At 33.2% G+C, this 15,819-nt stretch overlaps 1 protein-coding gene across 3 annotated transcripts in view; it reads left to right on the top strand.

Moving 5' to 3' along the window:
• The window catches only part of LOC150083736 (sodium/hydrogen exchanger 9B2-like), a 163,394-nt gene extending 147,575 nt beyond the window's left edge, over positions 1–15,819 (top strand). For all 3 annotated transcript variants that reach the window (XM_090378182.1, XM_090378183.1, XM_090378181.1), the window contains exons 11-13: positions 6,556–6,692; positions 12,436–12,513; positions 15,485–15,819. In XM_090378182.1, coding sequence (XP_090234308.1) covers positions 6,556–6,692; positions 12,436–12,513; positions 15,485–15,691 — 422 coding nt within the window. In that variant the 3' untranslated portion in view covers positions 15,692–15,819. The remainder of the gene's footprint in view (positions 1–6,555; positions 6,693–12,435; positions 12,514–15,484) is intronic.

Below are 15,819 nucleotides of genomic sequence, written 5' to 3'. Positions count from 1 at the left end.
AATTAATTAGCATTTTTCAGTTAATATTGATATGTCTCTATCTCAAAAGTTAAGACAAAATATGTGATTATGGGGTTATAATGGAGTTAACAAAAAATACTTTTGTGCTCTTGGTCTCTGACTGGAACGGTATACCAGCTTGTTGTCACCCCACAACAGCTACTCTAAAGCCTACTAGGTTTTAGAGTAGCTGTTGAGTAGCTAGGCTTTAGAGTAGCTTCCAGCCTACTAGGCTTTAGAGTAGTTCACACTGGTAGGCCAGTGTGGACAGAATTTCTCATTGGTTACTCGCCTACCCTAGTCTTTATAAGCCCAGTCTCTCTGCTTGATCTCTAGCTTTGGTAGTTAAAGCCTCTTCCATCCTTGAGCCTCTCCAACAGGTAAGCCTTCCTCATTTTTTTTCCCCAGCTTTCAGTTTATGGTATATTCTCTCAAATTTCTTTAGGATGTTTTTAAGGGATTCCTTCTGATTTCCTTTTTTTTTTTAGTTATGCATCATTACTGTAGTTTAACAATTTGTGTTAGGTTCTAACATTGAACATTTTTCTCGCCCCCCCACCACTCTCCAGAAGAATAATCTGACCATCATTTCCCTTCTTGGTTATGTTCATGACATTTTTGTAATTAGATGTATAATAATTTTTTTATACTTTTGTTGTAATTAGATTTTTAATAATCCTTGGAATTAACTTCTAACGAGTGTGTCTCTTAAATAATGAGCCTGCATATGCAGCCACTACACACCACACACCACCTATGAAACAAAGTCACAGTAATTGACTTTGAATCTTTTTCTAGTTGCCTCCCAAGTCACCTTCCAACACACCCATTTGTTTTGCAGTGAGACAGATTTCTATTACTTTGTTTTTGAAGTTTTCCAGAAAAATTACAGACAAAAGAATTGAATAACAAATCAAACTCAAATTTTTTAACAAAAACACCAACTCAAAATTATGAGTTGTTATGTCAAGTTCATGGGGAAGATTTTTAGAAGGAAGAGACAATGTTGAAGATGATGAATGACAGGCTGTCCTATCATTCATCTGTCAGTATCCATGAAAACTGATGAGAATGTGGACTGGTTAAGGACATTGATTAGAAGTGATTGTCATTTAAGCATTACAATGGTTGCATCAGAACTCAATGTGGACAAAGAAACAGTTAGACAAGTTTTAACTGAAAATTTAGGCATAAGAAAAATGTGTGCCAAGATGGTGCCAAAAATTTAGAATGAAGACAAAGAATGAGAAGACTCCAAGTTGTGAAGACGTTCTGAAACAAATTGAAGAAGAAGATCCAGATTTTCTAAGTACGGCAGGCCCCCGTTATAATGCGGTTCACTTTACGCTGATTTGCTATAACGCTGTTCTTATATTATAACCCGTATCTGACTATAACGCTGTCACAGATCACTATAATGCTCTTTTACAGATTGCATTTTTGGCATATTTAATGAAATTGTTTCATTTGATGGAGTCGATAGCTTGAAAATGAATAGCAAAACAGCATTGAAACATTTCCCACGCCGACTTGAGAAATTTTCCCACGCTCAGTGAAATTTTCTCACACGCAAATTTAATTGCAGTACAGTGACTTGTTACATAGTTCCAAGATCAACATTTTAAAAAATGATCAAGTATATTGCTTGTAATATTTGCGTTATATGCATTTATCTGAAGTCTAGTCATCACTCAGTACCGTATTAGACATCATGCGTAACGGACAGTTTACTTGAATATTGTATCATAATTAATGCAACCAATGCAGTTACATTTTTGAAGAGTTAATAATGGCCGATAAGAATGAAAAGGCAACAATGTCTGGGCGCAGTACGAAGACTATAAATGTAAGAAAAAGACAATTTGAAAATTAAATTAGATGTTTTGAAGCGAATCAATTCTGGTCAAAGACAAGTGGATGTGTGCCATTATTTAGGACTTGCAAGTTTAACTGTAAGAACAATTATAAAAAAAATAAAGCATTAATTTTAGCAGCGGGAAAGATAGCTGTTCCACTGCAAGCAATTAGGGCTAGGCTGGCTATTAGGATTGAAATGGAAAGACTTTAACTGATTTTATTGAAGATAATATCCAATGCAGAATTCAGTTAAGTTAAATATTATTAAAAGAAAAAAAAAAAAAAAAAAAGAGAAAGAGAGATTAGTCAATATGATGATCTGAAGAAAACTGGCCTAAAAAAAAAAAAAAAAAAAAATGTGGAACCATTTAAAACTAGTAAGGGCTGGTTGAATATATTTAAAATCCAGGGAGAAGCTGCAAGTGCAGAAGGAGCCAAAACTTTCAAAAAAGAATTTGTTAAAATTATTGAAGAAGTATATTATGTGTTATACTTCTCAGCAAGTTTTTAACATAGATGAAGCAGGACCTAAAAGAAGTTTCATATTGAAAGAAGAAAAAAACATGCCAGGTTTCAAAGTGGCAAAGGATTGGCTGACTTTATTGTTGGGTGGTAACACTGAGGGGGATTTAAAATTAATACCTCTTTTAGTTTATTTGGAAGAGGGCCAAATTCAATCCAAAATAGACACATTTTTCATGATTAAATTCATCAATTTAGATCAATTAAATTCACGATTTTATTTGGAATTTTAAGTTTAATTTTGATACGTAAGTAGTTACCACATAATTATATACATATGTAATGCAGAATATTTTATATGTACAAATATTCAAATATTAAATATTTTGACCGACATTTGTGCATCTTTTCACTACTGTTTATTATTGATTAGGAAATATCCTATGGCACCGACTGCAACTCACAAATACATATGTTACCTTATGGGAATGCGGCGCTCGCTTAGTGCGGATTCACTTAGCAGTCTGTTTTTCCGGAACGAATTATCAGCATTAAGCGGGGGTCACCTGTACTGTGCTTATTTGCAATGAAAGTTGGCTGTTCTGGCACGATCCAGAAACTAAAGGACAGTCAATGCAATGGAAGACAAAACAATTCTGTAGACCGAAAAAAAAAAGCAAGAATGTCAAAATCAAAAATGAAAACCATGCCTTCTTGTTTTCTTCGATATTAAAGGAATTATGGCGGAATATGTTCCACTCGATCAGGCTGTCAATCAAACATACTACATTGAAGTTCTAACAAGGCTGCAAGAAAAAAATTTGAAGGAAGAGGCCTGAATTGTGGAAGGATAGTGGGATTCTCCATCAAGGCAATGCACTCTGTTTGACAGTTTCTGCCAAAAAACCCAAATCCCTGTGAGGTTAACATGTACCCTCTCATCAGACTCAGACCTATCCCCCTTGTGACTTTTTTTTCTTCCCTGAACTGAAGTGTACTTAAGGGAACCTATTTTCAGTCCATTGACATTCAGAAAAAAATGACTGAAGTGTTAAAAGGGCTTATAGAAGATGACTTCTAGAAATTTTTCTGTACTTGAAAAAAATGTATGGAACAGTGTGTGCAAGTCTAAGGCAGTTATTTTGAAGGGGATAACTTGTAAGGTATGACAATATTTCATTATATTTATTTTATTCCAACTGTCTTGTTATTCAATAGCCACACCTTGTATAGTTATTATAGACAACATGAAACAGAGTGATTTCTCAAAATGTCACCAAATTGCACAAATGTTTCTGTTGAGATGTTTTCAGTAACGCAGCTACAGCTTTGTCTCTCACATGGTATATTAGTGTTGATTAACATATTCTCTTCAACCGAAATGTAAAAGAATCGATTCAATGTGCTGTAATTTTTGGAATGTTTAAAAAATTCAACATTCTGACATCTCCAACATTCCAAAAATTAGTACGTAATGATTGAAAATTACCATTTTTCAACCTTTGTAGCTATTGGTAAAAAGAAAAAATTAGTCAAGAAACACTTGTCATGATGAACTGAAGACAACAAATTAAGAGCAAGATAAACACACTGACAAGGACAAAATTGTCCTTATTCAGTTATGTAAAGCCATTAGAAAGAGACTAAAGAGAGGACATAAGAAGATTTAACACAAGAAAAGCAGAACAAGCATTAAGGGAAAACAAAGGACTTAAATCAGCAGTCATAATCAGTAATACAAGAAGACAAATGATAACTGAATCTAAAGAACAGTGACGGTGTACTTGTAAATAGCAGAGAATGCATAATTCAAACAGCAGAAAACTACTATAAAGTATTATATAAGGAGCAAGGAAATGATGCCAGCAGTGGGAAATAGTGATCACAAATTAGCAACACATACAACATACCTGATATCCTTCCTGATGAGGTAGAACATGCATTGAAGAAAGTGAAGAATCAAAAACCCCAGGTGAAGATGAAGTCACTGCAAAGTTGTTAAAATTAGAAGGAAGAGATATGACACAGAGACTGGCAAGACTCTTCACAAAATAAGGCGTGAAAAAGCGTGACGCCTAAGGAGTGAAATATTGCAATCATAATTTTGCTGCATAAGAAAGGAGACAAATCAGAAATTGGAAATTATAGACCAATTAGCTTGATGTCCCACATCTACAAGTTGTTCACAAGGGTCATTACTAACAGATTAGAAAGAATACTTCATGAGAATCAACCAAAAGAGCAAGCTGGCTTTAGGACAGAATTCTCAATTATGGATTACCTTCACGTAATATCACAGCTAATGACGAATGGAAATGAATATAAAATGACATTATGCCTGGCATTTGTGGATTATGAAAAGGCATTTGACTCCATACAGCATAAGGCAATGTTTCGAGCACTGGAAAGACAAGGCACAGACATCCCGTTCATTATAATTTCGAAGAAAATATATGGGAACACTACCTCCTTTATTAGACTAGACAAAGACAGTAGCAAATTTAAAATTGAGAAAGTAGTTCGACAAGGAGATACAATATCTCTGAAGTTGTTTACTGCAGCCCTTGAAGAAGCTTTCAGATGATTGGACTGGTTTCAGAAAGGAGTCAATGTTAATGAAGAGTACCTAAACCTTTTACGATTTTCAGATGACATTGTGATCATAAGCTGTGATCAAAGAATTAGAGGAAAATCTGAATCAGATATGCAGAGTTGGTAAGGATTTCAGACTAAGGATGAATATGGTTAAAACAAAACTAATGATGAACAAGTATGCCACAGAAAGGGATATAATCATTGAAGTAGCAGAAATTTAAAAGGTAGATTCATATACTTATCTTGGACAAGTCATTAGCTATAATAATGATAAGTGGCTGGAAGTCAAGAGAAGAATAAATTTTAGATGGGTAGCATTCAGGAAATACAGTCACATATGAGGAGCAATATCTCAAAACATAAAATAAAGAACCAATGTATACTCCCCACCATGACTTATGGAAGTGAAACTTGGGCACTCACAAAAGGACAGAAGAGAAGCTGAAAACTACACGGCGAAGAATGGAATGAATTATATTAGGAATCAAACTGTTGAATAAGAAGAGAACCTTATGGATTAGGCAGCAGATTCAAGTAAAGGACATTCTTATCAAAACTAAAGAACTGAAATGGACTAGGACAGGACACATAGCTCGAAGTCATGTGACAGATGGACTAAGAAAATAACAGAATGGTACCCAAGAGGAGCTAAAATAAAACTTGGAAGATAACAATGGAGATGGACAGGTGAAATTCAAGAGTTTGTGGGCAGTAAATGGATGGCCATTTCACAAAACAGAAGGAACTGGAAAGTTGCTGGAGAGGCCTTCAACCTGTAGTGGATTGAAAATGGCTGATGATGATGATGGTTGAAAATTAAAAGTCTGGAATTCATTGCTAAAAGCGAACACTTGCTTTTGTGTTGAACTGTAAATCAGAACAAATCTTTAAATTTTATAGAAAGTTTATTCTTATATATACACTAACATCTACGCAAGCAAAGAACAAGTAAAACTCGTGTCAAGTCTATAAACAAAAGCTAAGCATTACTGTGAAGTGTTCAATCAGTATGCTAATACCGAATAGTTGTTAATTTCCCAACTACCTTATGGCACTCATTGGCAGTGCTTAAGAATTACCCTTGTATGCATTACAGCATAGTGCTTGGGTACATTTTGAACACAGAAGTGCATTGCAGCACATCTCTAATAGTGCTGTTTTACACATGTATGCATAAAGGCAGCAAATGTGTTAATTAATTTCTTCCTTTAAGATGACCAGCCATGTTGCACTCCTCTTCTAAGTAATTAGAATTAATTTATATCTGGAAATTTGGAGACATAAAGGAGGTGAGTGTTGGTGTTGAAAAGTACAACAGAGATGCAGATTATGTGTTGATTGTTATAATAATCATTATAACCAAAAGTGATTCCAAACTTCGTTACTAAGAAAATTCTTCCACAATAAGTTACTAATTGAAACTTAACACCTTTGGTAAAAAAATTTCCTTACATTTTTAGTTAGTCATTTTCTAATAATGTATAGTTCTTTTTCAATTTTGTGATATTTAAAATAAATATCCATGAGCTATCTTGTAAATTTTCTATCAAAATAAGTTAAAGTCAAAATTTTGATAAATCATTGCATTCATTTACATATTCTTTTCTAGAAAAGATAATCTCTTATCACATTTCTTTATAGCTATGGGAGTGGCCACATTAGGCATTGGCTTAGTTATAAGAATAATGGTTTCATTTTTGGTTGTCTTTGGAGCAGGATTTTCTTTAAAAGAACAGCTATTTATTGCTATTGCTTGGCTTCCAAAGGCTACTGTGCAGGTAAGAAAATGCAGTTGAATTAAAGTAAATTAAATTAGTTCTCTAAATAGGAAATATTAGGCATTCTAATTTGGAATTTAATTTTTTTTTTCCAATATTTTAGCATTTAATGCTCACTAATTCTAATCCTTCTCTTGGCCAATAGCTATATTACAAGGCACTTGCTATAATCCTCATGGCTGAAACATTGAATGTAACTGTTATTGTCCACACTTGTTGAAAAAGCTTGTTTTCAGTTCATCAGGAATGTTTATAATGAAGAAATAGTAGCTAATTGTCAAGAGTGAGAATGTTAAAAGTGCTCCTAATTGCTGTTCCAATTCGAAGTTGATGGGAAAAGGCTCTGCTGCAGGCAGTTATTTAGGCTGTGTGCTATGAGTTACAAATACAAATTGGCAGATGCTTTAATGAACTTGAAGTATTGGTTAAATCAAATGCTACATAATAGGAATATCAGAAACCTTGTTTCTGATAAGGTGAGTGCTGAATTTTATTATGGTATGTTGCACCATATGCACAGGAAGTATAGATATGATTGTGGGGAAGGGGTATGTATTTCATCAAAAAGCACATAGATTCAAAAACAGTGCACCCAGAAGACAAGAACTGTCTATGTAATGTTAAGTGAGTGTGGTGTTATGTAAGTATTGAGGAAATAGGAGTAGGTTGTAGACCACATGGGCTGTGATGGATATAAAGATCATTTATACAGACAAATAGAATGGATGAAAGATCAGGATGTCTTATGGGAGACTAATTTTCTTAGCATTAACTAGAATTAATGAGTTGCTCATTCATTTTGTTCCATTGTAGTCACAAATTCAGTTTCTGGAATTTTTGATGACTACAATGGAAATATTTTTGACATGCTTATCAGAAAGGATCCTTCAGATATTAAGAATCGTCAAGTAAAGGGACCATTAGCAAGCAATGATCACAGTATATTAAAATGGATTGATAATACTGTCAAGTCAAGGCAAGAGGGAAAGAATGGTCTTAACATCTTTTGAACTCTTTATAGTGGAACTAACTAGTAATTATAACAAATACAACTGCTAAATATTTAAAGAAGTTATTCATGAAGTTAGGCTTTTTATACCAAAAAAAGATATTGTTCAAAATATAGACTAAAATAGATGTTAGAAAAACAGTGATCCTTTTATTAGCTGGCATTGAAAAAAAATACATGGAATGAATATAAATTAGCATTAGCAGGGCATATGATGCAAGAAAGCAAGCTTATATAGCATCAAATTATCAGGTAGTCCTACATTAAATATAAACAACTCTGTATAAAGTTAACCAGTAACAGTACTGATGACCCCAAACAGGTTACTGATAAGTTGAATAAATATTTCATATCTTCTTCCTACATGAAGAAGCTATAAAATCTTTAGACTTATATACTAACTAAAAATTGCATGATTTTTATGATAACTGAAAACAGACTGGAAAAGGAATTATTATGGTCAACCCCTTCATGGATTATCCCGAGATATCTCGTTTTTAGTTTTAAAAGTTATTTGGAACTACACAATATATCTCGGAATACAATAATACCCGAAGCAAACAATAATACCTCCAAATTTACAATTGAAACGTATTTTCTCGGGCATTTATCTGGCTAATTTTGCATTAGTGAGATTTTCTTATGCCTGGCAGCAGATGACTGGCTTTCATTTTACCTTATTATACAGCAATGTCAGAACAGTAGCATGCGTTCCTATGTGCCGCCAGTAAGCAAAATAAAATTTGCCGTCCTAAATGCTGAATACTGATAAGCAAAAACAATATTGAAAAATATTTCGGCAACCTCTTAAATTGCTGCCCGTAAGCGACGCTCACCTCATCTATCCACTTGCAGCGGCCGTATGTCAGAATGTAGTTAGTTCACGATTATCGCTTGTGGCAGCATGTTACTGCTTGTGCGTTCCACTTGATTTTTAAAATTTTATTTATATAATGAGTAGTGAAGAGTGTTTTTCTGTTCCTTTTTTTTAGCTCAAGCACTAATTTATTTTAAAAATCTGTATAATTTGTGCACTTTTTGGCATACATAAGATAACTCGGGATAGCCCAAATGGGTTAATTACTCCCATGTATTTTCTACTGAAAAATTTATAAAAAACAAAAACTATACAATGAGTATTTGCATGATGCATGCTTTTAATCTGTAAAATAAAAAAAGTCGATCCATTATGGTACATTTTCAGAAAAAAAATGTTCTGGGAAGGGGTTAAAACACCAGGAGCTGATGGAAGATAATTAATTATATTAAAGAATGCAGCAAAAGACATAATTTAACCTTTAACTGTAATAATGAGCATCCTTGGATTTGGACAAAGTCTAGATTGAAAATGTGAAAATATCTTTCCTGTTTGCCAGAGGTTGGGGGGGGAATTGATGGGCTCATGAGTCTGTATTTAAGGATTGTTGAACAGAAGATCCATCGATGGAGTCCATAGTTAAGGATGTAATATAAGCTCATCTCAACATAAATGGAATTATAAGGGAATACCAGAACGTCTTTGTTAAGGGGAGATCTTCCCTTAATCTTACCTCAACATGATCTCTCCCTATGAATCAGAGGGTAAACCCTCTGATTCAAAATGGAATGCTTGTCAGGATAGAATACAGCAGAAGGCAGCAAATATATATATGTAACATTATCAATATGTATGACAAACGAGAATGGCATTTCCAGCATCCATCAAAAAAATCAAAGAGAATGATTTTGACATTAACAGTAAGTTGCTACTCAAAAGGGATGGTTGCACGGTAGAAGACAGAATGTAATTATATATGGACTCTTCTTAGACCCACATCATGAACAGATTCTCACAAAGAGAAGGGTTGGGTTCTTTGCCATTCTTGATGTATATTAATGACATTGATGTATTATATTCCAAATGTAATGTTTGAAATAACTTAAAGTTTGCTCATGATAAAAAAAGTAGACAGGATTATAAATAACACTAATCAGAGTATTTTACTTGAAAAAATAGAAATAGAAATAGAAAGATACAGATAAATTATTCAAATGAACTGGAAAATAGCATTTGATGTATATCATCAATAAATAGTAGCTGTAACCTTGGATAACATGCTGTGGATAGCAACAAACTCAAGATAGTTGAAAACGAAAAAGACTTATTGTACATGCAGGTCATGGAGTTTTGTCAATGATATATAACAATTTTGCTAGCAGAGACAAGGAGGTGATTATCCCTTTGTATAAGGCAATAGTGTCCACACCTTGAGTATTGCATACAGGTCTGGAGATCTCATTTTAAGAAGGATGTAGAATTGCTAGAACGAGTACAGAGAGGGCAACAAGATTGGTGAGAACATAAAAGAACAAAGGGATGCGTTTATGAAGAAAGGCTTAAGTTCAGCAAGTTGCAGCATCTGGAGACTACGCACCTGTGAGGAGATCTGATTGAGGAGTATAAGGCCTTGAAATTTAAAATTGAGAAAGGAGTTTGACAAGGAGACACAATATCTCCAAAGTTGTTTACTGCTGCCCTTGAGGAAGCTTTCAGACGATTAGACTGGTCGCAGAAAGGAGTCAATGTGAATGGAGAGTACCTAATTTACGATTTGCAGATGACATTGTGGTCATGAGCCACGATCCCAAAGAATTAGAGGAAAATCTTAATCAGTTATGTAGAGTTAGTAAGGATTTTGAACTAAAGATGAATATGGCTAAAACAAAAGTAATGATGAACAAGTATGCCATAGAAAGGGATATAATGATTGTAGGAGCAGTACTTGAAAAGGTGGAGTCATATACTTATCTGGGACAAGTCATCAGCTGTAATAATGATAAATGGCTGGAAGTCAAGAGAAGAATAAATTTTGGATGAATAGCATTCAGGAAATATAGTCACATACTGAGGAGTAATATCTCAATTTGTCTGAAATGTAAAATAATGAACCATTGTATATACCCGCCATGACTTATGGAAGTGAAACTTGAGCACTCACCAAAAGAATGGAAGAGAAGCTGAGAATGACACAGTGAAGAATGGAACAAAATATATTTTGAATCAGACTGTTAGATAAGAAGAGAAACACATGGATTAGGCAGCAAACTCAAGTAAAGGACATTCTTATCAAAACTAAAGAACTAAAATGGTCTTGGGTAGGACACATAGCTCGAAGACATGATGACCAATGGACTAAGAGAATAACAGAATGGTACCCAAGAGGAGCTAGAAGAAAACCTGGAAGACAACGACGGAGATGGACAGATGAAATTCATGAGTTTGTGGGTAGTAAATGGATGGCCATTGCACAAAACAGAAGAAACTAGAAAATTGCTGGAAAGGCCTTCATCCTGTAGTGGATTGATAATGGCTGATGATGATGATGAAGGCCTTGAATGGTTTGAGCAGGCTCAATGCTGATGGGATACTTCTGCTTGCTCAGACTAAGAACCTGAGGGGGCATAGATTCCAATTGAGGAAAGACAGTTGTAGAAGAGATGTGTGAAAGTTTGCCTTTAGCCAGTGGGTAGTTGATTGCTGGAACAAACTTCCATCTGTTGTTGTGGAAATTGATAGCTTAAATAAATTTAAGACTGAACTAGACAAACATTTGGAGTGACCAGATACATGAAATGGGAAGGTTTGTTTTTTTTTTTTTTTTTTTGGTTGATGATGTATAAGCTTGCTTTCTTGCATCATATGCCTCAACTAATGCTAATGCTAACATTGTGATATTACATTATTTGATCTGAGCATTGCAGCCAGAACTTCCAGTATAGAGTATTGTGAAATGATAAACAGACACTTGAGAAAGCAATGATTTCTCTGCTGTATACAGCAGGGAGGTTTAGTGCACATCTTGAATATTGCATAGAGGCATTATTCAGTATTAAATTTTTTGGATGTGGACCTTTGTATAGAAAAGAGCAACAAAGGGATCATTTTTACTAATCAAGGTATGAGTTTTGTAATGGCAATACTTGGACACGTGGTGTGAAGTTATTGGGGATATTTAAGTAAACACTATATCTGTGAAACACATGTTTTTGGACTCTATTAGCAATAAATAGATTTTAAACTTTATACAGGTGAAGTGTTTTCAATTCAAATATTTAGATATGTATATATATTCTTTTTGTTATTTTTAACAGTAATCTTTACTATCTTAAATAATCTTAACTTTATTTTTTAATGAAATTTTGATTATTATCAAAATTTCATTAAAAATAAAGTAAAAAATGTAAAAAAAAAATTATTTTTTCAATGTAGTAACTTCTGTATTTATATATTTCTTATTTGATTTAGTTTCATCAACTTTGAAACTCTACAGGGATGTGACAGCACATCCTTGTAGAGTTTCAAAACAGTGTACAAAAAATGGTCTGTACAAAAAATGTGTGTGTATGTGTGTTCATATCCCTCTGGGCCCAAACATATATGTGTATGTGCATACTTGCAAAAGGGTAAAATGTAACTACTTGTACAGAAGTTCATGACAGTTGAATGCATATTAATGTTTCCTTGTCATGTAGTACAAAATCTCATGTAGTACAAAATATATATTTATAGCAGCCAGTGCTTCTTACTTTTAAGAAGTTCACCTCTTATCCACTTGATTTAATACAAGAAATGTGAGAAATTAAAAAAAATAAGAACCAGAACTTACTTCTCTATGAAGATGCATCTTTGCATCCCTATATGTGTTAATTGATTCATTATAATGATGACTCTTTTATTTATTTTCTTTTTTCTAGGCAGCAATAGGACCTGTTGCTCTGGATTATGCCAGAAAAACAAAAGCTGGGATGGATATGGAAACAATGGGAATTCAAGTAAGTCAAAGTACACTGTATTTTAATTATATAATATTGGTGTAAATACACCATTTTTACCCATAAGTTTAACTACATAAGTAGTGTAAAGGCATCTTTTGATTTTATCTCATATATTGTGGCTACCTTCTTCATGAGATACCAGGTATTGCACTACTTCAAATAAACAACACTTCTCTAATAGAGGAGACTACTGTTATTTATTCTCAGTTAATAGTTATATATTAACTATATAATATTTACACCAATATTATATAGTTAATTTCAACCCATAACATATTATGCCTTGCGCATTTAGTCTTCAAAAACTATATTTTGATGAACGTGGGCTATCTTTTTTTCTTCCTCATTGGCATTTTGAGTTTTAAATTAAGCTAAGCTATACATACGATCTAGTTATTACATTACAGCACATAAGGACTCCTTAAAAAATCAAGAGTCAATTAAACTTAATTTAAGAAATATTCAAATTGCTTTTCTGAATAAATACAGCAAATTAATTAATGCTGTTAATAGGGTTATTTGTAAGGCAAGGCATGCCATTCTGCTCCTATGGACCTAGTCACTCCTACATCAAAACAAAAAATGAATAAATAAAATAAACATAAAAATAAGATTAATAAGAATAGAAAAGAAAAGAGGAGGACCAAAGCAATACTTTCCCTTGGAGGAGTGAACATACATAAAGAGACACATGTGCACACCTCCAATGAATGAATGAGCTAAAATAAGAACACAAAAATCCCCCAAAAGGAAACAAAGCACCTGCAAGCACTATCTTTTCAAGGGACACTAGCACTTGTGAAGTCTGAAAATGGGTTGTATTTCAATCACTCATTGGTATCCTAGCCAAATATCAGTATGTCCTGATGTACCCTGATGTACCCCGAACATTGTGAGAAATAACAAATCTACTAAATATAAAATATGGCCACCACCCTCTATGAAATAAATAAGGAAACATAAAATCTTATTTTTATGTTTATTGTGAATAAAAGAGACCTTTTAGGTTGGGGATGAATGGCATCAAAATATTCTTTAAAACTTCAACCGACTGAATATACAGAATTAAAATAAAAAATAAAATGCATATTTCACAAATATAATATTTATACAAAATATAAAAATATAAAAACTGATAAAAGACTGTTCAATTAAAATAAGTTCAAACAGGGTAAAGGTAAAAATTGTAGCTTTTGACATCCCAGAATATCTTTGTCAACCAAAAATTCATTAGAGTAATGAATAAATGAATAAACTTGTTCGATTTCCTTCAATGAATAAACCCATTTAATTTCCTGCAATGAATAAAGCTGTTCAGTTTCCTACAATGAATAAACCTGTTTTTACCTTGTTTATTCCACTTTTGCCTTATTTTAATCGAATATATTTTACCAGTTTTTATATTATATGTGTAAATATTTTGCAAAATGTTTACATATAATATATGTAAACATTTTGCAAAATATTTACACGCAAAACGCACAATAAGAAAATAATCAAGAAGTACCTTGCAACTTACTTCTGTAGTGTACTCTCCTATGCCGTGGAAGTTTGGTCGGCGGCACCACCCACCAGCCTCAGGAAACTATGGGGCCTCGAATTCTGGGTGCTGAAGTGGGCCAACTTGTGGTTGCACCAGAACTACACAACATCAAAATCTACTCTCTGCTGCAACCTGCAATATACGCCCATAGTCCACAGAGCCCATGTGCTAAAAATAAAGTCATTCCTTCATCTTTGCTCAGCTAAGCAGGATCACATCAACATCTGGAACACGGTTGGTTGGCGTTTGCCAGGCAGACATCTCCGTATACTCCCTCCTTATGCTCAAGGCTCCAGCGGTTACAGAATTTCAAGAGACACTTCCCTAATGTGACTCTGGACACTCTCAACTCGCTCAACATCGACCTGTGGACGATAGACAAGGCATACTGAGATGGCATCTTGTCCTATCTTGCTGTTTGTAAAGGACATTTTTGTAAGTGCCGATCTTAGTTAACTTATGTAATTTGTTTCTGCTCAACTTGTATTCCTCTTTCGCTGTAATTACTACTTCATTCATTTTTACATTTTGACTATTATCTGTGCTTTGATCTATTAATTATTATTTTATTTATTTTTTTTATTATTATTATTATTTTTTTTTTTATAAATCAAAATTACTTGTATAAACAACTAATTGTAAGATTCCTCTGGCTTTCTGTGTAAGGAATCACTAGTGTATAAAATTTATGTTAATAAAGAATCTTATTATTATTATTATTATATTTTGTGAAATATACATTTTATTTTTATTTTATAATTTCAATTCTCTATATTCACACGGTTGGAGCTTTAAAGAATATTTTGATGTCATATATATATTTTATTTATATATTTTTATTTATTCATTTTTTGATATAGTGTTTGTTAGGTTCATAGGAGCAGAACAGCACCTTTCCCTACAAATAACCCTATTAACAGCATTAATGAAATTTTTGTATTTTGTGGTTCATGTGTTTCTTAAATTTATTTTAATTTAATTTAATTTAAAACAATATAACCTAATTTTCATTTCCCTAATAAATTATTATTTTGAGTTTTAGACAACTTTATATAGATATATACTTTATACAGTACTTTCATTGGGTGTTATGTTTTTAAATTGAGTGTCATCAGTATAAATGAATAATTATAGAAAACTCATAGGGTTAACTTAATAAAAAAGAAAAGAAGCTGTTTAGAAATCATTAGTTCTATTTAATAATTAAAAAAATAAAAGTTGGAATGAATTAATTTTAAAATACAAGATGTCATTTTGTGGAGTGAGTTGCACACTAATTGGGTGTGTAGCACATTTTACAGCTAACTTTAGTTAAAAATGAAGTGTTTTGACAAATGAAGTGTTCTCTTAAGAGTTTATTTAATTTATTTTGACTGATGCAGTTTTATCATAACATTCCTTGTTTGCTCTAATTTAAATATTTAGATTTTGACTGTTGCTGTCTTATCCATCTTAATAACTGCACCACTCGGAGCCATAGCTATTGCTTTAAGTGGTCCGAAACTTCTGCAGAGGACAGATCAAGATATTTATCCAGAGGCTCAAGAAACCCATAAGACTGACCAAGACACCTTTTCAGAGATTAAAGAGATCAAATCAGGAAGCAGTGATACTGCTGTGGATAAGTTGTGATCATGGTGCAAAATATGTGTTTCAGGATGATATTGTGCTGTTTGAAACAATCACTCTTGTTGTACATTCACTGCTGTGTCCCATTTTAGATATCTGGTGAAGAAGTAGAAGAGACACCCCCCCCCCAT

Source organism: Mastigoproctus giganteus, chromosome 7 (genome assembly GCF_048544385.1).
Source record: "Mastigoproctus giganteus isolate SK-2022 chromosome 7, ASM4854438v1, whole genome shotgun sequence".
NCBI lineage: Eukaryota > Metazoa > Arthropoda > Arachnida > Uropygi > Thelyphonidae > Mastigoproctus > Mastigoproctus giganteus.
The sequence above is the reverse complement of the archived record's forward strand: the minus strand, read 5'-3'. Positions and strand labels throughout refer to the sequence as shown.